Source organism: Enhydra lutris, unplaced genomic scaffold (assembly GCF_002288905.1).
Source record: "Enhydra lutris kenyoni isolate GAN:26980312 unplaced genomic scaffold, ASM228890v2 scaffoldscaffold14, whole genome shotgun sequence".
Taxonomy (NCBI): Eukaryota; Metazoa; Chordata; class Mammalia; order Carnivora; family Mustelidae; genus Enhydra; species Enhydra lutris.
The window spans coordinates 3270120-3296927 of record NW_019154098.1 but is presented as its reverse complement, the minus strand read 5'-3'; the positions used below and the strand labels follow the sequence as shown (position 1 = coordinate 3296927).

At 45.2% G+C, this 26808-nt stretch overlaps 1 protein-coding gene across 1 annotated transcript in view; it reads right to left on the bottom strand.

Moving 5' to 3' along the window:
* Nucleotides 1-26808, bottom strand: part of LOC111146550 (trafficking protein particle complex 9) — a 636638-nt gene that overhangs the window by 580415 nt on the left and 29415 nt on the right. The window contains exons 6-8 of the mRNA XM_022502135.1: nucleotides 15464-15585; nucleotides 8159-8284; nucleotides 159-375 (exon numbers count right to left, since the gene is read on the bottom strand). Coding sequence (XP_022357843.1) covers nucleotides 159-375; nucleotides 8159-8284; nucleotides 15464-15585 — 465 coding nt within the window. The remainder of the gene's footprint in view (nucleotides 1-158; nucleotides 376-8158; nucleotides 8285-15463; nucleotides 15586-26808) is intronic.

The window sequence follows — 26808 nt, the reverse complement described above, 5'->3', positions numbered from 1 at the left end:
ACCGCTCCTTTTTGGTGTGACTGTACCCTAAGTACCCAGGGGCAGGATGGGCTCCGTCATCCTTGAACCCCAGTGCTGAACACAGCATCTGCTGGGAGAGCTAGGGCTCGAACTGTGCACGAGCAACACCTCAGTCCTCGCCAGGAGACCGTCGGTACCTTTGCTGAAGTCTTTGGGGTCCAGCGACAGGCTGTAGCCAGGAAGCGTCTCCAGGAGGAGCTTGTAGCAGGCCCTCCAGCCCGGCTCTGAGATGCTCGGGGCCACACACTGCATAGCGGCCACGCGCTTGAAGAACGCAGACTTCCGATGGAAGCCGATCAGCTCGTAGAGCTCGGACAGGATGCTGTACCGCTGGATTTTCTCTTCCTCAGAAAGCTGAAGCACAGACAGGAAGATAAAAGTTCTTGAGAAAGGACACACATTAAAAAAAAAAAAAAAAAAACTTTTTTCATCCAACAGAGACATGATGAAACACAGGACAGCACAGGCCTGGACCGTGCACTGTGCGACTCTCCCAGGAAAAGCACGGAAGCCGCACAACACGCAATTCCCAAAGTCGCCCGTTCCTCGCTAGGAAGGCCTGTCTTCTCGGGAACAAAGGCCCTTGCTACATACCACGTGACATCTGCCTTAAGCTGCTTCATAAAAGAGAACGAACAACGCTCACCTAGACGCTGGGGTTCGGGCAGGGACTTCCATCGAGGACAAAAGTGCTTGAAACAGAGACAGGACGGAGCCACGTGACCCGTCAACAATCACGGCACCTAACCTGGACTTGAGCCTTCATGCTCACAGTCTTCCCTCGTCCCTGACCTGACTGAGTTCCCTCCACAACCCGTGACGTAGTGATAACGCTTCTGTGTCTTCAGGGCTGCCGACGTGACCGCCCTACTCCGTCATCGCAACAGGGCCACCAACTAACGTCAGCCCGGCTCACAGACGAGGAAGCTCAGAGAGGAAGCAACGTCTACGCAAAACCACACAGCGCAGAGTTAGAGAACAGCCCAGAGCTGGGGGGGGGGATGCCCCACTGACCCCCTTACCGCACGCACCCCCACCGCGCCACAGCTCCCTGGTGAGGGGGTGCCGCCCAGCCCCCACTGGGCTCCCTCCCAGCTGCTGGCCCGGGCAGGGACGGCAGCCCAGAGACCTCTGTGGGCACAGACCCGCAGCCTGGAAGCCCCGCCAGCTCGCGCTCAACGCCCCTTCTCCACGCCCACTGCCACGGCCTCTCGTGGGCCCTCTCCCCCAAAAGGTGACTCTAAATGGCCTTCATACCCACTTTCTAGACCTTCTGTAATCCACATGCTTGCAGCCAGCGGGCTGGTGTCCCCGGAGCACAGCTCAGAGTTCATCACAACAGGCAAACCCTACACCCAGCAGCCCAGAACCTTCCCTGGCCCACCCATCTGCCCTTGCAACTCCAGGCCCGCTGCCCCATGAGCCAGCCGAATGGGACAACGCGGGTGGGTGTTTCCCGTTCTGTCACCACCTGTTCATGGGGGCCTCCTCGCAGTGAAACCGACGCGGGCGGACGCTCCTCGAGACGGGGACGATGGGGTCAGCCAGGCAAGGGCATTCCAGGCAGAACCAGAAGACAAGCAGGCAGGCTCCCGCGTCTCCCCTCCGCCACACCCTGCTCTCCACCGCTCCCCTCCGCCGCTCCCCACCGCCGCTCTTCATGTTCGCCGCTGTGAGCTGCCTCTCCCCTCCCTAAATCCCCACGGGCTTTCTGGAATGCGCCATGCTGGTTCTCTCTCCCTGTGTCGTCCCTGTTCATGTTCAATCCCTGCCCCGACCCGGCCGCAGGACCACCAGACATTTCCTGAAGTGGGAGCATCATCTTTGGTATTTTTTTTTTTTAATTGAAGTGTAGTTGACACATAACACCAGTTTGTGTACATCGTGGTTTGACAACTCTAGACATTCTCAAATGTTCACCGTGGTAAGCACAGTTGCCCTCCGCCACCTCACAGTGACACAGCATCGTGGACGACATCTCCTACACGGTCCTGGTCACCCCTGTGACGTACTCACTCTGTGACTGGAATTCTGCACCTCTCCATCCCCTTCACGTGTCTCGCGCACCCCGCGCCCGCAACCACTAACTTATTCTCCGAAGTTATGAATCTGTCTCTCTCGTTACTGTTTGCTCATTTGCTTTGCTTCTGAGACTCCACGATGAGCGAGATCACACGGTGTTTGTCTCTGACTTACCTCACTGAGCATTACATCCTCTCAGTCCACCCCCGTCGTCGCAAACGGCAAGATCTCATCCTTTTTGTGGCTGAGTAAGAGTCCAGTGTGTGTGTGTCTGTGGACAGACACTAGGGCCTCTTCCATAAGGTGGCTTCATAAATAATGTTGCAGTAAACACAGCGGTGCACGTATCTTTTCAAATTAACGTCTTCGCTTTCTTCATTTAAATATCCAGAAGTAGAATTCCTGCGTCGTATGTTAGCTACAGTTTTCGTTTTTGGAGGAACCTCCCTGCTGTTTCCCACAGTGGCTGTACCAGTCTGCATTCCTGCCAGCCGTGCATGAGGTTCCTTTCTCTCCACGTCCTTGCCAACACTTATCTTCTCTTCTTGATAACAGCCATTCTGACAGGTGTGAGGGGCATCTCCTTGGGCGATGTGGGTGGGGCATCTCCTTGTGTTGGTGATTTGTATCTCCCTGATGACCGGTGATGCTGAGCACCCATCCATGCATCTGCTGGCCGTCTGGACATCTCTGGAAAAATGTCTATCTAGGTCCTCTGCCCCTTTTTTAATCATATTGTTTGGGGTTTTGGGTTTTAAGTTATATGAATTCTTTATATGTTTTGCATATTACCCCTTTGTTGGATATATCTTTAACAAATAGCTCCTCCCATTCACTGGGTTGCCTCTGTGTTTTCCTCATGGTTTCCTTTGCTGTGCAAAACCTTTTACTTCGGGGTAGTCACAACGATTTATGTGTTTTTGCTTCCCTTGCCTGGGGAGACAGATCCAGAAAGGCGTTGCTAAGGCTGATGTCCAGGACATAACTACCCATGTTCTCATCTAGGAGTTTCATGGCTTCCTGTCTCACATCTGGGTCTTTAATCCATTTTTAATTTATTCATGTGTATGGTGTATGAGAATGTGGTTCCGTTTCATTCTTTTGCATGTAGCTAGCTGTCCACTTTCCCCATACCATTTATGGAACATACTGTCTTTCCTCCATTGTATATTGTGGCCTCCTTTGTCACAGATTAATTGATCATGTAATTGTTGACCGTACAATGGGTTTATTTCTGGGCTCTCTATCCCATCCCATTGATTTATGTGTCAGTTTTCGTGCCAGTACCATACTGTTCTGATTCCTATAGCTTCATAGGATAGTCTGAATTCAGGGTTGTGATGCCTCCAGCTTTGTTCTTTTTTCTTGGGATGCCTTCAGCTATTCTTTAGTGGTTCCATACAAATTTTAGGATTTTTTTGTTCTACTTCTCAGAAAAATATTATTAATATTTTGACAGGAATGGCTTTGAATCTGTTCATCACTCGGGCAGTACAGACACTTTAGCAATATTAATTCTTCCAACCCATGAGCATGGAATCTCTCTCTGTTCATTTGTGTCGTCTTCAGTTTCGTTCACCAGTGTCTTACAGTTTCCAGAGTACAGGTCTTTCACTTCTCAGTTAAGTTTATTCCTAGGTATTTTATTCTTCTGATGCAACTGTAAATGGGATTGTTTTCTTCATCTTCCTTTCTGTTATTTCATTATTAATGTATAGATACACAAGAGATTGCTCTATATTGACTTTACATCCCACAACCTCACTGAATTTGGCTACTGGTTCTACTAGTCTCTGCGGCAGCTTTACGGTCTTCTCTGTGGTGCCACGTCATCTGCAAACAGTGACAGCCTTACTTCTTGCTTACAAATGTGGATGCCTTTTATTTCTTTTTCCTGCGTGATTGCTGTGGCTAGCACTTCTAATGCTACGCTGAATGAAAGTGGTAACAGTGGACATCTTGGTCTTGCTCCTGATCTTAGTGGAAAAGCTTTCAGCTTTCCAATGACTATGATATTCATTGTGGATGTGTCACACATGGCCTTAACTGGGCTGGGGCATGTGCCCTCTATCTTCTAAAGTGGAAGCCTCACTTCACACTCACACCAGTAATGTTCGAGAATTCCTGTTGCTCCACATGCTCATCAACATTTGATGTTATCAGTCTTCTCCATTTTAGCCATTCTGGGGTCTTTAATTTGCATTTACCCGATAACTAATGACATTGGACATTTTTTCATATGATTCTGGCCACCTCTGTATCTTCCATTATAAAGCATTTGTTCAAATTTTCTGGTCATTTCTTAAATTAGGTCATTTGTCTTATTACTGAGTCATAGGAGTCCTTGAAATATTCTTAACTTCATATTTTCCCAGTCTGCTGTCCATTTATTTTCCAAAAGAAGTCTTTTGATAGGCAGAAATTGTGAAGGAGCTCAATTTATCAACTGTAAAGTAGCTCAATTTATTTTTCTTTTAAGTTAATGTTTTCTGTGCCCTTGCCTAAGGGACTTCTGTTTACTCCAAAGTCCCGAACGTATTCTCCTATGTTTTCTTATAGAAGGTTTATTATTAGGTTTAGGATCTGGATAGCAAATCTGAAAAGGACACAGTCTTTGCTCTTTTTGCGTAGTGCCAGCTGCAGAGAGATTCCAGTGCCGTGAGACACCGTCAAGAGCAGAGGGCTGAGGAGGTCTATATGGGAAAGGCAGGAGTACTTGATGCTTTTATCACATACTTGGAAACTCCCAAAACTTCAACTGTATGCTTTGGTTTTAAATATGGGAAAAGATACTGGGGAAGGCAAAAATATTAGTGGTCATAGCCAGTACCCTCAATAAGGTCACCATCTAAAATAAAGATCACAAGCCTTGGCCTCCAACCCATCAGAGTTCCCACTGATACTTTCGTGGACACTATTAAAGATGAAAGACTGGGATACTCTGATCAGTCATATACTCTTTCATTCTTCTTCCATCATTTGAACGTAAGGAGAAACCAAACGATAAAAAACTACATTATAAGTAGAACTGCTAATGCTCCAAGCCCCAGGCAAGATCCTTAAAGGAAAAATCTTGGGCACCACTACTTCAGAGCCCCAGGAGAACATTTAACTGAAAAGCTCCTCATTGGCCATGGGCCCTGTGAGCCTCAGGACAAAGCCCCATTGGGTCAGCATAGACATCCACAGCACAGGAATTTGGGAATACAAAAGAGTCGCATGCAAAATTTTAGGCCAAGATCTTCACAAAATCTTGAAATGAAATCGAATCCCCAAACTCATTTCCAATCCGCTGTCCTTCTAGGGAGTATTAATCAACACATCTTTGTTCTAATGTTTCAACAGGCTGTACAGCCATGAAGGCGGAGCCCACAAGGGCCCAGACATCTACATGAAGCTCCTGTGGAAAGTAACTCACAGACTATGCAAGACAGGTAGTTTTACTCATAAGCTAGACTCTGAGGAACTCAAATGTTAACTCACTATTCCTTTTCCAACTGGAAAGTTAAGTTCAAATGTACTTTTTTCCTTTAGAAACAAAGCAGTAATATTATCGGGAAACTCAGACTAGAGAGTCTCCTGGCTTTCTGGAAGGACGGTACAGACACAGCAATCAGAAAGACCCAAGTGCAAGTCCCAGACCTGCACATTACTAGCTTTGGCACTTTCCTTATTTACGGGGATAATAAAATCTAATCATGATTGTTGAAAAGCCTAAACGAAATAATATGTCCGGTTAGCATAGCTTAAAGCCCCCAATGAGTATTCAAGAAATGGGAAATACCACTGTTAATTAATGGCTTTGATGTCACCAGTGTTAACCCAAAACTAGCCAGCCAGAGATGCTCCCAAAAATGCCTCCCTGGCCTTTAGGCTTCTCAAACACGGGCACTGGCAGTGACCTGAAGAGCATGGCCATGGCAGTCACTGTGGATGGCCTGGTGACGGCAATTGGCAATTACCGCGAAATAGCAGGGCAGAGAACTGCGGAGACTGTGCATTCCCACGTGTGCTCAACACATTCTATTTTTACCCACAGGTATTTCTAGCCATAATTATATAGTGAGAAAATATATATTCAAAATTACATAAATTTCCATATACGTGTGTCCAAACAGTTTGGAAAGGAAAAAACGTAATTCTCTTCCCTACTTCCCAAAGCAGGGCTACCAGGTTTGTACCAAGGACCTTCCTCTAAAAAGCATCTACTAACGTAGCTATATCCATTTTGGGTTTTAATCATTCAGAAGGAGAGGATTAAAAACAAAACAAGAAGTTACATAAGACCTGGTCCCTCGATGGCTGACAAGGTCACGGAGAGAGACAAGCCAACAAGGAGTCACTCTGCTGAGTTCCCAGCGCCCAAGAAGATGGGCGGCGGGATGGATGATGGAGGGGCAGTTGTGCCCGCAGGCTCAGTCGGGTACCCAGGGGCTCCTAGAGGCACAGAGCAGTCACATCACCTGCCCAAGGGAGTGACGCCACAGCCCCTGTGCTAAAGCATTATGCTAAAATATTGACTGTAGCATAGATACCGTTATAACATGTGTGAGAAGGACACACACCAACCCAAAGACATTCATTAGCTCCAATTTTGTTTCTCTTTATTTTATTCCTATTTTGAAAACTAAGAATCTCTAGTCAATATGGCAAAATATTCATGTGTCAAATCTGGATGGAGAGGCCCGAGTGACTCACTCATGTTTTTTATGTGTCCACAATACCAAATGACTCTAATCTCTCTCTCTCCCAATCACGACCCTCCCTCTCGCCTGAGCCCCAGGCCCACATATCCAACAGGCTTTTCACTATACCCACAACTGAACCCATCACCTTTCCCCTCAAAAAATCCTCTGCAGCTTTCCCTCTTAGAGCACAGCACCAGCAAAATCAAGCCAGAGCCTGGGCGGTGGTCCCGCTGACCCTCCCCACAGTCCTCCACTGTTCCCTCTGTACGACCCACACGTGTGCACGGTCCGCTCCCTCTCCCTGCTCAGCAATCCCCAGGTGGAGCATCCGTACTGCCCCCTTGACCTCCTTACTCAAGACAAATGTGATCAGATCGTCCCGTGCCTGGAAGTCCTTTCCTCTAAAACCTACCATGCTTAGTGTTCGCTGCAAACCCTTGCCCTGGCCGACAAGCCCTCCAGCCCTGACTCGGCCCCTCTCTCAAGCTCCCCTCCAGCTTGTCTCAACAAGTTCCGGTTCCTCCCAGGGAACTCGCTCTCTCTGATTTCAGACCCACTCCTGCTGAGCCACCTTCCTGGAATGCTCGGGTCCCACGTCCTCCTCTCCTGGCTATGTCCTACCCAACCTTCCCATCCCAGCTTGAACCTCACTGCCTCAGGCAGCCCCGGACCCCACACCCTCCCCCACCACCAAACTAGCTTCATTTGCCATTTGCCACGTGCTCCCTTATCCCCTTTTTCTCACGCACTCCAGCACCGAAGGTCTATCTTGGCTACGAAACCGTCAGCTCGCGGAAAGCAGCTGCACCCCTCCTTCCCAGCCCCAGAGCAGCCTGTGCCCAGCAAACAGCTGTGCTGTTACAGTCACCTATCCCGCTCCCCGCCCGGGTCCGTAAGCAAGCTGCTGGACATTGGAGACTTGGTTCCCCTGTCCATAAAAATCCAAGTGATGTTAGCCAACATCTCAAATCTTTCTCGACCAGCAGCTTCGTGATTTTGCATTAGCAACCTATAGCTAAGAGCTCTAACGATTCCGCTGTAACAAAATCCTATCCGGACGCAGACTCAGAAGCATCTGTTGACTGCCCACTGTGTGACATCAGCGACCCGCACAGGGTGACAGATGGCAGTCACATCCCAAGTGACAAGACTGAGGCAAGAGGCCCAGAGCTGCTTCAAGGTCACAAAGCTGGCAAGTGGTTTCTCCGATCAAGAAAAAATTTTAAGGGGAAAAAATGTGGGATTTTGAAAAGGAAAGGCTCATCATGTGACGAAGGAGACGAAGGAGCTGTGTTAGTAGGACAGCGGGTGCTGGCTGCGGAGCTGCCACCAGCCACACTGAACCCTGGCGCCGCCGCCGGGTGGGCTCACGACAGCAGGCTCCGGGGAGCCGCGCGAAGGCTTCGGCAAGCAGGACGCACACGCACCTGCCGGAGGTTAATGTAGACGGCGTTCTGCAGAAACTCGGAGGCTTCCATGCTCCGCTTCTGAATGGCGAGGACGCGCACAGCCTTGACACACGCCTCTAACTCAACCACTCCAGCGTTCTTGTACTGTAGGGCACAAAGGAGGAGACTCGTCAAACAGAAGAGACAATAAAGATTCTCTGTCGTGTCATGACACAACACGGGCTCCAGGACCCCGCAGGGCACTTCCCCAAGCTTGGGGACCAAGAGCAACCCCCTACCGTGGGAAGAGGGGGATGGAGGTTCTGTCAGAGAAAGTCCATCTGTTATGGGGTCAGAGGAGGTTGGCGGACTGAACCTACAAATGCACAACAGCGGGTATTTTTATCAAATTTCACGATGCTGTTGGTGGGTACTTGTCTCCATTTCCACTTACATCTCCTCCTTGCAACCCTCTCACACCTGCTGAAGTTGTGAATGTATCTGACTTTGTGGCAAACACCCTGCACCCCTGTGTGCCTGCACTTAGTGCTCCAAGCCTCTGTGATCTTCTCTCCGAGTTACTTGGCCCTGTTTCTCAGCTCCGAGAGACAGAGGAGACAGAAAAGGCACCCAGCCCTTCATTCGCTACTCAATGGTGACCCTGGCTAAGTGCTCTCAGGCCTCACCTCCAGGGCTCTTGGCTCTGCCCAAGGTAGCTCCCACCCAGGAGGGCTGCGGGAGGGCTGTGTGCGTGTGGCTGGGACCCCGGATCAAGGTCCAGAGTGCCCCCTGTCCCCCCTCCAGCCCCCACCCCCCGCCCGATGCTACACTGCAAAACTGTATGCTGGCCGTTCTTCTGCCTGTTTTCTTTTCCACTCCAAACCTGTTTTGTCTTTTGTCCCAAGTACCCTGAGCTGGAGTGATCTTCCATTGAGGAATCTGAAAAACTTGCAGTTGAAGAAAAGGTTTACAGAGGGGAGTCCCGTAGACAAGCGCCCACGGGTGAGGACGTCCCCCACCAATATTGTCGGTGGGCATCACACACTGGGAGTCACCCCATCCCACCAACCGCTGTGCGCTGAGCACCCCAGAGGCCTGGCAGCCCCACCTGCCCGTTTACCAATTATGAAGAAGCAAAGGTAGAATCGCTCGTGCTTCTTACTCAAGTTATTTCTATAAAGTAGACAAAGAAATCACTGTGCTAGGAAGGGCAGGCCTCTATGCTCCCCTCTTTTCAAATATGTGAAATGTCCATAATTTGTGATATATTACAATTACCCGACACAGTCATAAAAAGAAACTATACTTCCCCAACTACCAATTCTGAAGTCAAAAATCTACCGTTTTTGTTTGTTTTTTATGATTTTATCTGTTTACTTGACAGAGAGACAGAGCAAGAAAGAGAACAGAAAGAGGGAACACAAGCAGGGGGACTAGGAGAGGGAAAGCAGACCCGATGCCAGGGAGCCCGACGCAGGGCTCGATCCTAGAACCCTGGGGTCATGACCTGGGCGGAAGGCAGACACTTAACAACTGAGCCACCCTGGAGCCCCAGAAATCTACCAAGTTTTATAGACCATTTAACAACAACAACAAACATAAGGACTTTATTTCACTGAAATTAAATAACTTCTTTTCCTTCAAAACCCTTAAAACTTCCATTTAGGTGAAAATAAAAGTCAACTCCATGTTTTCACATATTTTATGCGACATTTATATATTTTTAATTATACTACACAGAAATTTAAACTGCAATCATAAAAAAGTTGTTCATCCATTAGTAGAAAGGTATCCACAATCAGCGGGGCTTAGGAAAAGAAAAGACAATTCCTAAGGACCTATATACCTAGTCTTCCATCATTTTCCTGGAACATAAGCTCTAGGACGCAGGAACCAAGCCCCATTTCACTACTGGGTCCTTAGTGACCAGCTACTAGCAAAGGCCCCGCATAGAACTACACAAGCACTTGGAACTAAAAAAAAAAAATTAAAAAAAAAAAAAAAGAACTATACAAGCAATACTTTAAGAATAAATGAGGGAATTAGCTCATTCAATTCTAAAACAAAAATCCTAAAACAAATTCTACCATTATTTTAGGGCCCAAAATGAGACCTAAAAAAAGTAAAGTTTCGGGTGCCTGGGTGGCTCAGCGGGTTAAGCCGCTGCCTTCAGCTCAGGTCATGATTCTAGGGTCCTGGGATCGAGCCCCGCGTCGGGCTCTCTGCTCAGCAGAGAGCCTGCTTCCCTCTCACTCTCTCTCCCTGCCTCTTCGCCTACTTGTGATCTCTATCAGATAAATAAATAAAATCTTTAAAAAAAAAGAAAAAAAAAAGTAAAGTTTCTTGCCCAAGATTACAAAGCTAGTAACTGGTGAAGGCAGGATTTGAACTCAGGTATGATGCCAAAACTAAGGCTGAAATATCACTCCATTAGGAATAAAGTGACCTTCACTAGAGAGGCCACATGAACGCAGCTAAAGGCAGGTGAACACTGAGAACTCTCTCCGGACACTAACTCTCGCAAGGAGGGTCCTCTGCCTCCCAGCCCAGCTATCTTTACATCTGTGCGCACAAGAAGACACAAGACCTAGCTTCTGGTTCCAATAATGCCACTGTGTGACTCTGACAGTCACTTAACCTCCCTGGGCTTTAGTATCTCTGCTATGGGAAGGTAGGGGGCCATATGTTCTCCAAGGTTCCTTCCAACACCAGTATCTCAGCAGAAGGTCTATGTCTCTAGTCATCTGTTCCAATATGAAAGAATTTCCTTGGCCACAAATCAGAAATCTAATAAAAAATTATTCATGAAGCCACCAAGAGTCTGCTGAAGAGATTTTGCAATCCCTCGCAGGGAATGAAAACCAAAGGTGGTGCTTCTCCCCAGTAAGTGGGAGGTAGCCTGATGAGTGTGTGTGTGTGTGTGTGTGTGTGTGCACGCGTGCGTGCATGGGTGTGTTACAAATCAAATACACTCAGATCCGGGAAGTGCACCAACATCCCTGGACCACTCTCACTTCATGGTGGTGGAGGACATAGAAGAGAAAAGAACAGGAGCAAAGAGGTAATGACGCAGACGAGGAAAAGTACAACCAGACAGACAGGCAAGACATGCATCTGCCCCGTACATGAGGAGAGGAACTGGTTTCTTCTAGACGTCTTGCTGGACACGTACTCAACCAGGGCAGGAGACGGTGACCACATAGAACGAGCCCGCCACTGCAGTAGGCATTGACATACACAGATCATTTACCCTGATTAAAAACTCCACGCAGCAGGCCTTCATGTCACCATTCGAGAGAAAAGAAACCTGGGCTGATCTCCCGCAGCTGGACTGAACTCTGACAGCCTGAGACATGGGAGGGGAGACTCAAACCCAGCTCTGCCCGACTCCAGAGTCTGCTCTTTCCACTCTTGGAACTGGAAACATAATCTCCCACAGCCACCTGACCCCCCCGCCGCGCCCCTGGCAGACAAGTCTCGCATCCTTACTGACACGGAGCTGCAGGTAGCCACTAACTCTTAGTGAGCCCTGGCTGGCGAGCCAGGGTCCACCTGCCATGCCCACCAGGCTTCGCCCCAGAGGCAGGAGAGCCTGGTCCCTGTGCACATCCGGAGCCTCCTTCCCTGACCTTACCCAGGTTCCTTCTGCCTCTCTAGCCCAAAGACAGTCACTAAACTGCTAGAATTAGTTCTACAAGCACATGACCTCTCCATTTGTCCACCCACTGAGAGAACTTAGCTATGATCACTTGGATAATGTTGGAAACAATTGAAAAGAGAAAAGAAAGGATTCTGGAAAAAGTGCTTATTACTTATAATTTTTAACTAGCCAGTTACAAAATGAATATTAAAACATCAATCTGGGCGTTCGCTTCAGCAGCACATATAATAAAACATCAGTCTGGGGCCCCTGGGTGGCTCAGTCCCTAAGCGTCTGCCTTCGGCTCAAGTCATGATTCCAGGGTCCTGGGATCAAGCCCCACATCGGGCTCTCTGCTCAGTGGGAAGCCTGCTTCTCCCTCTCCCACTCTCCCCCTGCTTCTGTTCCCTCTCTCGCTGTGTCTCTCTCTGTCAAATAAATAAATAAAAACTTTAAAAAGAAAAAAAATCAATCTGCCTTCCTACATATCAGCTCATAGCAGTTCAAAAATATAATGGCAAAAAATCTCATCCACAAAATTAACAGAAACACGTACAATAACTAGGAATAAACTTAAAAACAACGCTCACGTTCTCAGTGAAGACAACTGCAACTGTACTGCGGAACTTAAAATAAGACGTGTAAATGCAGAGATGTTAACACAGTCTACAGAGAAAAGCAGTTTTGTGAAGATATAAGTTCTCCAAAAATAATTCAAAATTTATTGCAAACCCCATGAAAATTCCAATGTGGTTTTCTTTTACCTTCTTTCTTTTTTTTGTAACTTGAACAAAATATTTCATAATTCTTTATGAATAATAAAGTCAAAATACTAGCCAAGAAAATCTGGAATCAGAGGAAGGAATTTTAAAGAAAAGAAGACACATTATCATATATTAAATAAATTACAGGAAATAAAATATCATGATGCTAGACTAAGGAAAGAAAATTGTAGAAAGGAATGAAAAAAAAGTCAGGATTAGACTCTAATATATGGGTAAGCGGGATTTCAAATCAAAGAGAAAAGTTATGAATTCAGTAAGTCATGGTAGAATAATCAGATAGTACCTGGAAAAAAATAAGTGATATTGCTGTGTCACTATGTACACAAAATAAGTTATAGATAAGGAGGTAAATAACTTAAAATGCTAACAAGAGGGGCGCCTGGGTGGCTCAGTCGATGAAGCGCCCGACTCTTGCTTTCAGCTCAAGTCATGATCTCAGGGTCCAGGAAAAAAGCCCAGAATCAGGCTCCACACTCAGCACAGAGTCTGCTTAGGATTCTCTTCCTCCTGCTCTGTCCCTGACCCTGCTCAAGGGTGCCTGGGCACATGGCCTCTCTCTCTCTCTCTCTCTCATTAATTCTTTTTAAAAATATTAATAAAAAAATAATTGCAGGGGCACCTGGGTGGGTCAGTCGTTAAGTGTCTGCCTTCAGCTCAGGTCATGAACCCAGGGTCCTGGGATCCAGCCCCACATCAGGGTCCTTGCTCAGTAGGGAGTCTGCTTCCCTCTCTCCCCTTGTGTTCTCCCCCTCTCTATCAAATAAAATCTTTTCTTAAATAAATAAATAAAATGCTAACAACAGCTAATACGATACTTTCCAGTACTTCACTCTGACTATCCTCACTATATCCCTTTGAGAGAGGTACTATCATCATCCCTATTTTAGAGTTTTAAAAAAACTAAGGAAAGGAATTTTATTCTATTGTCAGGCATTTCTAAGCATAATACTGAAGGTAAAACCCATAAGGAAAAGACTTACCATATTAAAAACATGTTTTGACCACAAACAAAAAGAAAACCTCATGAACAAAATTAAAGGCAAGCAACATTAGGAAACAGATTTGTAACAGACATTGATGAGAGGTAAGAAGCTAATATCCATAATATACAAAGAGCTATAACAAATCAACAAGAAAAACACCCCACCTTAAATGTATGTAGAGGACACATATGGGTAATTCATATAAGAAATGTAAATGGTAACAAGTCAAAAATGCTCAGTATCTCACTGATAATTAAATGTAAACAATGAAAAGTTACTTTTGCCCATCATAGTGGCAAACACCCTAAAAGGTGACAAATATCCTAATAGCCAGTGTTTGTGAGAGAGCAGATTGTTAACCTTCTTGAAAGACAATATGGCAGTGTATAAGTAAGCCCCAAAAATACCATGCATTATCTGACTCAAGTCCACTTCTAGGGACTACTATGTCCTTAAAAAAAACTGTTTTCCTTCCCACGATGGCAAACAGTGCTCCGTTCCTGCATATTAGGTCGTTTCAGTTTTCCTAATATTCAGGAACGGAGAACTGGTTAAATAAATAATTCTACTCCTTTTCATTCCCTGTTGAAGAAGAAATTTCAGGAGTAACCTGAAAGCGAATTATGATCAATGTAGAACTTCATGTCCAGTGATTCCCAGAAATCTTAACTAAGGAAGGATCATAGAGGCACACGAGAATAGGGGCACCTGGGGGACTCAGTCCGTTGAGCGTCCAGTCTGGGTTTCAGCTCAGGTCATGATCTCAGGGTCATGAGATGGAGCCCCGTGTCGGTCTCCACGCTCAGTGCAGAGTTGACTTGAGGATTCTCTCTCCCCCTCTGCGCCTCTCCCCACTGTCTCTCTCTCTTTCTCTTCCTCCCCCTCTGCTCCTGTGCCTTTGTGCTCACTCTCTTTACTGGACAGGGCTCAAATAAAGAAAATCTTAAAAAACAAAAAACAAAAAAGCGCACAAGCATGCATGTCCAAAGACACTCACTGAAGCCAGTTTTCCCAGAAGGGGGATGCGAGAAAGCCCGCACAGCCCCCAGGATAGGGAGGAAGCAAAGCGCAGCAAAGCTGTGGGCTCTGCGGGAGCAGGCAGGCCGCGGGGCTCGAGGTGCTGCCTGCTCCCCGCGCGGGGCTCTCGGCAGTCTTGCATGCGCACGAGTAGAGGACCTCCTCCACCTGGGAGGGGACCGTCCACCCTATCTGCAGAGGGCAGTGGCCTGCAGCATGAGGACATCGCTGTGTACCTCTCAGGGAATGGGGAGCGGCGGCAGGACACGCATGGGATGGCCTCATCTCCCTAAAGAAGAGCCACCCACCTGCACACGTGCATCACGGGCCTGCCACCCGCGAGACATTTACACCAGACCCTGCACACTCGCCAGTCCGAGAGGTGAGGGCCGGGGAGGGGCCCTGCTGCTGCCTCACCCCTGCGCAGCTGCAGCTATTGTCCTCCGGATGGCGGAAAGTGTATGTGAAATTTAAATTTTTTTTACATCCAGTAACAGGAATGGTGCATCCAGAAGACGGCACACTGGGCACATCATTAGAAAGCAGGCCACGCAAGACTGAACTACAGAGGAACACACGCTGCGCCAAATCAGAGACGCGCGTCTCCGCACGGTGAACACAGAACGCGCGCCAAGAAGACCAGAAAATAGAAGCTAAAGGGTTAAAGCGACTATCTCTGAGCAGCGGCGCTATGATAGCCTTTCTTCCCCTTTCCCCAAATACTGAATGACATACACATTGTTTTGTATCGGAAATAAAACACGTTTTCAAGCATGTAGTATCCTGTGTTAGGGAACAATACACGAATACTTACGGAACCAAACAACTGGGAGACACTGTGGTGCTTCCCAGTGTAAACCAGGAGCTCCCAGTTCGAACGACACAATTAGGAAAGGGGCTTATGAAGCAGTGACATCACCTTGCTGTAATAGGAAATGGCCTCCTTATACTTGTCAATTATGTCCTCGGGACTAAGACAGTTCTTAGCACGTCCGATCTCAGAACTGGTGTCAGGATTTATGCCGTTGGTCGTGAGGGCACCTGCGAACCAAAAGGAAGAAAACAAAGAATCTTTTGCTTTTTCTGTCTTCTTTGTTCTTTTGAAAGCGGGGCACAAACAGGATAAAGCTTAAAGACACCCCCCTCTGCAGTTTAAGTAACGAAGCCATTTTTAAATTCCTCCTAGCTTCTATGGCCCCTGTAAGTCTTACCATCGGAGCTTGTGTTAAACGATAATTAGCTCAGAGCGTGCTCCCCTTCCTGAAACCGTCTAGTGGAGACCGTGGGATGCACTGTAGGAAAGTCACCTGTCCACCACGTCGCCATCCTGGAAGACGACGCGGCCGACGCGCATCACCTCGCGGCTCTACGCTGAGCGCTCGCAGGAGGCCCCACGCACGTCCTCAAACAAAGATAAACTACCTGAAAGCGCTTCCCGGATCAGCCAGGACTGAAGGAATCCAACCAACAAAGGCTGGTGTCCTGTCTGCGGTTCCCATTTTCCAGCTCTGGCCAACCTCTGTCACTAGGCAGAAGGGCCAAATTCCTCAGCCGTCAGACTCATGGGAGGGGAGAGTTCTGGAGAAATCTCCATTTACAGAACATACCAGCTACACATGGAACTCAAACAGGGAAAAAGGAAAACGTGATTTTTATTTCACAGAACACAAAAACGCTCTGCTACGCCCCAGCAACAGAAAAAGCCAGGGTCCTGCTAAGCCACTTCTTTCTGTCTATGCCAAACCCCGTCTTCCCGGCACCTGCCGGGGGTTCAGGCATGAGGCTGCGGCCGAGCCTTACAATCCCCGGGGCCCAGGTGGGCATCTCACTGCCCAGAACACACATGCCAGTCTGTGCCCCACCCTCGCTTCTGATACGGCTCCGTTATTCTGTAAGCTGCCTTAAACGCTTTTGGGAACAAGACAGAAGAATGAATGGACACACAGACAGACAGACAGGTGGCAGATGGGCAAACAGACATAGGGACTCACGCAAAGGGGAACAGAGACAATCTCCTATACAAAATCCTCCTCTAGCCGGGGAGGACAGAACCACCACAGAGAGCCACGAAGAGGCACGGGGCTTGGGATCTTGTTTCCTTCGGATTTCGTGAAAATCACGGCAAGGCATGAAAGGACAGAACTACAAATGATAAGCGAAAAGGGTATGCTTGAAAAAACCTAAAATGTATACCTTTTTAAAGAACGGGTTTAAATCATCAAGGCCTAATGACACAATCCTTACAGAGAGCTAAGAATTCCATGTCCAGGCCACAAGGCCTCCCTTCAGAGCAGGGAGAGTGGACACGGAGCATACAATACCAGCAGAGCCAAAGAAACATGGTTTTGCACGCAGAAGGACTCAGCACGTGTGCTAAGGAGCCCCCAACCATGCTCTGAGGGAGGTCCCCAGTGTACCCCAGTCCTGCAGTGAGGAAAGAAGTCCTGGGGAGACAGGTGTCCTTGCTGGTTTTCAGAATTCCAGAGCGAGTGACTCCAGGGCAGGACTCAAACTCGGGCCTACGTTTTACACCAATGAACTGCTATGCCTCGTGTGCTTCTCGTGCTCACAATACATTCGTTTCTGGCTAAAAGAACACTGAGTGAGTGTATAGGCCGTCGTGATTTATCTAATAGGCTCTAATAATTTATCTTTGTATCACTGCCTTCTACTCTTTTCCCTTGAAGAAAGGAAGGGAAACATAACGGGGGCCAAGAGTGAGGTGGGTCTTTCATTCTTCATGGTACCTCCTGTCCTCTAAACAGTTTCTGATTGAGGAGTCCCCACCCAGGGAGAAAGAGCAAATGCCCGCTCCACTTTGAAAGAAAGGGTGCCAGCGATGACGAGGGTTCGTTTAAGGATTAAACACCAGTACTGATGCTGGGGGACAAGCCGGCACCACACAATGTGTTGGCAACGCGCAACAGCAGAGCTCAGGAGAGAGCTTAGTGGGTCACAGTGATTTCATTTCATTCGGTACAAGAATAACAAGCTCTAAAACACAAGTATGCAATAGATTCCATCTTTCTTGACATCTACAAAGTGCTGACAGTCTGCGTGGAATGCTAGTGTGAACCAGCAAAACAAGGAGTCATCAGGATCACAGCCTTGAGTCTACAAGCAGGAAAAATCAATGAAACAGGCAGGTTGATGGCCAGGCAGGAGGCAAGGAAAAGAGTGGACATAGTAAAGAAGAGGCAGGGGGAACGTTCGGGAAACAGCATCATCACAACGGATGTCAGGTGTCCATCCAACCATCATTCATGCACTCAAGAGACAGGTAGAGACTTACAGAGCCCTTTTATAGGCAAGATGGCATACAAGGCACAAAACTGGAAAGGCAACACACACAGAGATAAAACAAAGCAGAAATCAGAGGGCATAAAGCAGAGACAGACGAGGCAGGAGAGAGACAAAACCGCGAGAGAGAAGAGCAGCAACAGGGCTCAGAGAAGGCAGGCACCGCTGGTGTGGCGGTGAGCCCAGCAGCAGCAGGCAGCCCGGCACCGCCCCGGCTCACTCACATCCTGTCCTACTGAAAAACCAAGCCCCTGCCACAGGGGACTCCTGGCACCATCTGCAGAGGGCCAGGAAGGAGACAGGGCTGCCGACAGGTCGGGAATGAGACTGGGCACCTCCAACTCTGCGGCACAGATGGAATTTCTGATGAACGGTACAGGGACACCTGGAAGGCCATTTGGAAAAAGATCAAAACAGACCCGTTCCTCACACCAAACACAAGAATCAACTCCAAATGATCTAGGATCTACACGTAAAACAGAAAACCATTAGAGAAGTTCCAGTAATTCAGGTGAGCTCCTCTAAAACTGGATACATGGAAAGGCTCTCTATGATGCAAATCCAAATGCGGTTTCAAAAACTGATAAATTCAGTTATGTAAAAATACCACAAAGCCAAAATATAAATGAAGATCTGAAAGTATTTACAACATATTTCACAAAGGCTATAACTCTAATATAGAGAGTCATAAAAACTGAGAAAAAGCTAAAATCCAATAGGAAAAAAAACGAGAAGATATAAGCAGATAATTCACAAAAGAAAAATATAAAGATGTCCCTCGCCAATTAAAAGGCTGTCGAATGTTACCTACAGCCTATCTAGTTGGTTAAATGTTAAACGAGCAAGGAGCCGTTAACAAACTTGGAGAGAAAAGGCATCCTTGTGCGTGGCTCCTGTGAACGCAAAGTGCTAATGACCTCTACAGACAGAAATGCGGTAAAAGCTAATAAAAGTGTGTCTACATTTTTTTTCACCTTTCAACCCAGGAACACCATTTCTAGGAATTTATGCTGAAGACCCAATGCCAATAACACAGAAACACACGTGTATGGGGTTATTCACCGGAGCAGCGTAATTCAAACAAATGGAAACCACAATGCCCACGAGGAGACCAGTAAACAGAACACGGCACGTCCACGCACACGGCGTGCCTCACACCTGTGAGAACGGCTGGGGCACGTCCCCATGACCTGCCCAGGATCAATTTCCAGGATATGCTGGCAAACATGACAGCAAAAAAAAGCCAAACATAAAAGAACATGTGTAATATGCTATCTTTTGCCCAAGAACTAGAAGTAAGAACATCTGTCTGGTTTTTTCAACAATAAACAAGCAAACAAACATCCCCAGCAGAGTGAAAAACCAGGAACGGATGGGATTAGTCATGTGCAAAGGTAGAGGGGAAGGAGGGAAGAGGGGTAACAGAGGCAGTGACCCTTCTCTGGGTATAACTTTTTATACAATTTTGACTTTGGGAACCATTTTCATGTTCTATATAGTAAAAAAAAAATCAATCAATCAATAAAGATGGGGGAACCTTATAATGACATGCAAACAGAAACAAATGAGCCTACCTACATTTCAGATAAATAACATAATTACCTTGACAGGGAGGATTAAAGGACAAACCCAACCAGCCTCTGATCATGTACCTTGTATACTGACCCTCGGTATAAAGACAAAAAGAGCATAAACAACTCTTAAATTCTACTTAAAGGTTTGTTTATATGGTGACATTGCTCAGTAATGCTGAAACTACTTTCTGTATACTGTAGGACTGAGAAAATGAGTAAATATATTGATAACATCGGGAGGCAGATTTCTCACTGATAGAGAAGGAAGATAAAAATATAACACAGGGAGGGACGCCTGGGTGGCTCAGTTGGTTAAGCAGCTGCCTTCGGCTCGGGTCATGATCCCGGCGTCCTGGGATCGAGTCCCGCATCGGGCTCCTTGCTCGACAGGGAGCCTGCTTCTCCCTCTGCCTCTGCCTGCCACTTTGTCTGCCTGTACTTGCTCTCTCTCTCTGACAAATAAATAAACAAAATCTTTAAAAAATATATATATATATATATAACACAGGGAAAGAGTGGAAAGACTCCTCAGGTTTGGGACTGGAATTAGAGTTAGCAGAGTATGAACTCTAGATAACACTATCAGCTTCTCAAAGGGCTTATAAGTAATAGCATATTTAGTGCCAGATTTTGGTTTCTAAATACCATTTGCCAACAAAGGGAACTAGAACACTGGAGAGGGATGTCTGATGTCAAAGCTGGCTCACATATCTCCACTTTACTCCAGACAGTGAGGAAATGCTGCGCACAAAGGATACAAGCACCAGCTAGAAGGGCTCCCACTGGCCAAATCTAGCCAATGGCAGAGGGGGGGATAAAGAATGAAAGCAACGGATTAGAACCCACTGAATAAAATAAAGATCCGTAAGTCCACAGTAAAGCCAGATGGATGGCCGGCCGGATGGATGGCTGGGCAGACGGGAGGGAGGGAGGGAGGAACTGAGAAAAGGATGGGAAAGCTCTTCCTTGTACAAGAAGGCTAACCAGTAGATGGGTAAGTAATGATGAAGTTAGACCATCAACTTTTGGCAACCATTAACTGACTCAGGTAAAAATCTTCAGTGAATGCCAAATCTAGTAGGTAAAAGTTTGATGAGAAACAGGATATTTACATGGTCTCAAAGTATTTTCCCACAAATTACTTATTAATTACAAAAAGGAATACAGTTAACTTTACACTGGAGAAACCTGGCCAACAATCAAAGTGATCGCCGATAATGGGACAAACTGGCCTCATGTACTTCCTGATATAATGCAATAAAGACACAAAATCGTCTACCCTAGCAAAATGCATCATGTCATCATCAGGAAGCAACCTCAGGCAAACCCAAATTGAGGAACTTTCTTTCTATAAAAGAAATGGTTGGTATTCTTCAAAAACACCAGTATCAAAAAGACACAGAAAATCGGAGGAACTGTACCAGATCAAATATTATCAAATGATGGGGACAATGTATGATCCTAAGCTGGATCCTGGCTCTAAAAATAGAGTCGCTAAACTGGGGCAGTTAGTAGAACTGGGTAGACGAAGGTGTCCTATCAGTCCTAAATGTCCTCATTTTCACCACCGTACCATGCTTTGTACATCAGTGATCTTGTCTTTGGGAAATACACACTACGGGAGTCCGGGCAGGGGCATTGGGTCTGCAACTTACTTTCGAATGGCCCTAAAGGATGAAGGTAAACATGCAGACTTCAAATAATAAAGCAAATGATAATCAAGGGAAATCTGGAGGAAGAGTATACCAGAGTCCTTCGTGCCGTTCTTGAAACTTGAAATTTTTTTGGACATTTTGAGTTATTTCAAAGTCAAAAGTTAAAAAAAAAATTAGAATCCTGGTAAACCCTGATAAACTAAAACAAGTCTATTGAAAACAGAATGTGGGGGCACCTGGCTGACTCAGTGAGTAGAGCATGAAACCCTGGATCTCAGGGCTGTGAGTTCAAGCCCCACACTGGGCACAGAGATTACTTGGAAATACATACATACATACATACATACATGCATACATAAATCCTAAAACCATCTTAATTTTTTAAAGAAAAGTAGGTGCTTTTACAAATATAAAAGCACAGAAACATATACATTTGGGAACAGAAATGAAATTGGAAAAGACAAATTACAGACCAAGATCATAAGCCACAAGCAGAATGGTCATTCTTCCACTCGTAACACTCACTGTGTTCCTCCAACAAGCCAGACACGGGGCTGGGCCCTGAGATCGGGGTATCACAGCGGTACACAGTGCTCTGAAAAAGTCACCACACGGGCTCTATGATAAAAGTGACACCAAGGGCGCCTGGGTGGCTAAGTGGATTAAGCCTCTGCCTTTGGCTCGGGTCATGGTCTCAGGGTCCTGGGATCAAGCCCCGCATCAGGCTCTCTGCTCAGCGGGGAGCCTGCTTCCCCCCACTCTCTCTCTCTGCCTGCCTCTCTGCCTACTTGTGATCTCTGTCTGTCAAATAAATAAATAAAATCTTAAAAGAATTTTAAATTAATTATAAGGGAATGCTATGAACCACTGCAGGCCAATAAATTACATAACCTGAAAATTCCTAGAAAGACACAAAATACCAAAACAAACTAAAGAACAAACAGGAAAACTGAATAGACCATAACAAATAAAGAAATTAAATCCACAGGCAAAGTTTCTTGGCGGAAAAAAACAAAAAAGCCCAGATACAGATGGCTTCACTGGTGAATTCTATCAAATGTTTAAAGAAGTAACTCCAACTCCTAATTCTTCAGAAAAATATAAGAGGAAGGAACACTGGCCAAATCATCTTAGAAGGTCAATATGGCCCTAATGCCAAAAACCAGGAAGATATCAAAACAAAACTATAGACCAATACCTTTTATAAATACAGATGTGAAAATCTTCAAAAAAATGCTGGCACGCTACGTCCAGCAATACGTAAGAGGATTATACAACATGACCAAGTGGCATTCATCTGAAAATTGGTTTAATACACAAGAATCAATTAATTAGGGGCACCTGCGTGGCTCAGTCATTAGACGTCTGCTTTCAGCTCAGGTCATGATCCCAGGGTCCTGGGATTGAGCCCCACTTCAGGCAGGAAGCCTGCTTCTCTCTTTCCCACTGCCCCTGCTTGTGTTCCCTCTCTCGCTGTGTCTCTCTCTGTCAAATAGATAAAATCTTTAAAAAGAAAAAATCAGTAACACTGTATCTGTAGAATGAAGGACACAAACTACATGACCACCTCAAAAGATGCAGAAAAAGCATTTCACAAAATAACATCCTCTCATGACAAAAATACTCAACTAGGAATAAAAGGGAACAAACTTAATAAAGAGCATCTATGAAAAATCTACAGCTGATATCATACTTAATGATAAACGACTAAATGCCTTCCCCTAAGATCAGAAATAAGGTAAAGATGTCCTCTCTCAATGTGGGGAAAGGGGAATCCCATTACACTGTCGGTGGGAATGCAAGCTGGTGCAGCCACTTTGGAAAACAGTGTGTAGATTGCTTAAGAAATTAAAAACAGAGCTACATTATGACCCTGCCATTGCACTACTGGGTATTTACTCCAAAGATAGAAATGTAGTGAAAAGAAGGGCCATCTGTACCCCAATGTTCATGGCAGCAATGGCCACAGTTGCCAAACTGTGGAAAGAGCCAAGATGCCCTTCAACAGAAAAATGGATAAAGAAGCCGTGGTCCATATACACCATGGAGTATGATGCCTGCATCAGAAAGGATGAACACCCAACTTTTGTATCAGCATGGACGGGACTGGAGGAGATGATGCTGAGTGAGATAAGTCAAGCAGAGAGAGTCAATTATCATAAGGTTTCACTTATTTGTGGAGCATAAGGAATAACACGGAGGACATGGGGAGATGGAGAGGAGAAGTGAGGTGGGGGGAATTGGAGGGGGAGACAAACCATGAGAGACTGTGGACTTGGAGAAACAAACTGAGGGTTTGAGGGGAGGAGGTGGGGCATGGGTGAGCCTGGTGGTGGGTATTGAGGAGGACATGTATTGCATGGAGGACTGGGTGTGGTGCATAAACAATGAATTTTGGAGCACATACACAAAAAAATTAAATTAAATTAAATTTTTTAAAAAATGTCCTCTCTTCTGCGGCGCCTGGGTGGCTCAGTGGGTTGCACCTCTGCCTTCAGCTCAGGTCATGACCTCGGGGTCCTGGGATCGAGCCCCGCATTGGGCTCTCTGCTCGGCAGGGATCCTGCTTCCCTCTGTCTCTCTGCCTGGCCCTCTGCCTATGTGTGCTCTCTCTCTCTCTATCTGTCAAATAAATAAACAAAATCTTTAAAAAAAAAAAAAAATGTCCTCTCTCACTGCTTGCATTCAACAAGGCACTGGAAGTTACAGCCATAACAATTAGACTAGAAAATTAAATAAAAGGCATCCAGACTGAAAAGGAAAATGTAAAACTATCTCTATTTTCAGGTGACATGATCTTGTATATAGAAAATCCTAAAAAAAGGGTGGGAGGTTGGGGGATCCAGGTAGTGGGTATTGGAGAGGGCACGGATTGCATAAAGCACTGGGTGTGGTGCAAAAATAATGAATACTGTTACGCTGAAAAATAAAAAAATTTAAAAAAAAAAGAAAATCCTAAAAAAAAATCCCCTAACAAAGTATTACATCTAATAAAAAAGTTCAGCAAGCCTGCAAAATGTAAGACCAATATGCAAAAATTAGTCGTATTTCTATACACTCGCAATGAACAATCTGAAAATGAAATTTAGAAAACCTTTTCAATCACAACAGCATTAAAAAGAATAATAAATTTAGGAATAAATTTAACCTCCCCCAAAAAAGCATAAAATGATACTCTAGAAACTCAAAACATTGTTGACAAACATTAAAGAAGACCTAAACAAACGGAAAGATCCCATGTTCATGGGTCACAAGATTTAATATTCTTAAAATGGCAATGCTCCCCGGGCGGACCCATAGATTCTATGTAAACCCTGTCAATATCCCAGCTGGAGTCATTGCAGAAACTGACTAGCTGAATCCTAAAATTCATAGGGAAATTCAAGGGCTCCATAATAGTCAAGACTAACTTGAAAAATAAGAACGAAGTTGGAGGATTTATACTTCCCAATTTCAAAATGTATTACAGCTTATGGGGAAATTATCACTAACTGTTAAATTTATCTTCTTGTCTTAATTTTCTAAATTCTCCACAATGAACGTGACTTCTATAATAAAGAAATATAAGGTATTTTTTAAAACATACATACCCACTCATCAAAAAAATGCATTAATTATAAAGAAGTGAACAAACACCCAGGGAAAAATAACCACCAAAAACAAGAGTACATTTAAGTTCTCATAAACTGAAAAAAGTACAAGGACATGAAGTTTTTAGGGAGATTTACAACATATTAAAACAAATTAATTTTCAAAAATTCTAACTGAATAATGAAAACTGAAGAAATGAAAGAAAATCATATTTCATAGCCAACTGCAAATATATGGAGAGGAAAGGCCTAGAAATCACAATTCCTTTAACTCTGACACTAAGTCAGTATAATGAGAGGAAAATCTTTACCTAGGAAACAGTGAAATTCTGAGCCTAAGACAGGTTAAACTCAGCACAAACTGCACTAGACAAAGTGATGATTTTTTAAATAGAATTCTAAAGTTAGAACACTGCTGAAAAGCTAAAAAATGTTCCCAAAACACAGATAGAAATAGAGAGGAAGTCTATCCCACGTCGCATGCAAATGCAAGTTTATTTTTGTTTACTCTCGGCGCTAATTACTTTCACCAAAGCAGAATATTTTAATTAAGATAAATTATCAATATTACACTTCTCTTGTCAAGTCTACTTAATGAATTCACTCTGCTAGGTAACCATAAGATATCTAGGATGGATCTAAAATTAGTGAAAATAGCTATGTATGGCTTCTGGAACTCTTCTCAAAGTTCCAAGCTTTTAAAATAGAGCTGAGAAGTATTTCCAAATTATCTTTTCCCTCGTGAAACAAACAACAGATACTGTTTTCAAAATTCCGTTACTACAGATGATGATTCACGATCACCCTGTTCTAACTCATCTGCTGGACAAAGAGGCCCTATCTGGACACTACGAGCAAACAAAATGGGTATAAGGAAGATAATGACCCTATCCTGGGAGACTTAGACTCTATCTCAAAACTGGAGTTTTTTATTTCATTGGTTAGCAAAATGAAATCAACCAAATGCTTTCTTTGAATGTTCTGTAGTCATGACTCTAGTTTTAGTGTGATGAACAGAAGAGGCTGAAGCTTGACTTTCTCGGGTCAGTCAGCAACAATCATCACCGGAAGGTGAGTAAAGCAGAAATTCATTGACAGCAATGCTTCCCCCTACATTAGACCTAAATAAAGCTGCACTGAATTCTGCACAGTAAAGAAAGAGATGAGGCCCCACTGAGGAAAAAAAAAAATAGTAAGAAATCAAATAACCAAAGAGTTTTTAATAAATGATTCCTACGGAAAGGAACAGAATGTGGCGGTTATGAGGACAGATGCTGGAGACAAACTCATGCATCTGAATTCCCACATCACCATTTACTAGCTGTGACCTTGAGCAGGTCGGTGAACGTTTCTGCATCTCAATTTCCTCATCTACAAAAGAGGCATAACAACAACACCTATTTCCTAAAATTTCTGTAAGGATTAAATCGCCTCATATGGAAAGCTTATACACAACACCTTGTATCTTAGATATGACACTAAAATCACAAGCAAGAAAGAAAACACAGATAAACTGGACTTCAACAAAATTTAAAACATCTCTGCTTCAAAGGTCACCATCAAGAAAGTGAAAAGACAACACACAGACCGGGAGGAAATTTTTAAAAATCATGTATCAGATAAGGACCTGTATCCAGAATACAAAAAAGATCTGTTACAACTCAGTAACAAAAAGACAAATAACTCAAGTAAGAAATGTCCTGTAAAGGATCTGAATGGACATTTTTCCCAAGAAAATATGCAAATGGCCAATGAGCACGATGCAAAGATGCTCGTGTCATTAGCTCGAAGGGAAGGCGGAACCCAGCTACGGTGAGGTACCACCACGTCACACGCCCTGAAGCGACTGTGCTCCACAGGGTAATAATGGGTGTTGGCGAGCACAGAGAAACCGGAAGTCTCGTACACCACCAACGAAAACATCAAGTGGCACAGCCACTTCGGAAAACAATCCGGCAGCTCCTCAAAAAGTCAAACACTGAGTCACCATATGATCCAGCAATTCTATTTACTAGGCTTAAAAATAAGAGAACTGAAAACATGTCCGCACAAACACTTGTTGTTGAATGTTCACAGTACCATTAGCGATGACAGCCGTAAGTGGAAACACGCCAGGTGCCCATCAACTGATGAACGGGTAAACAA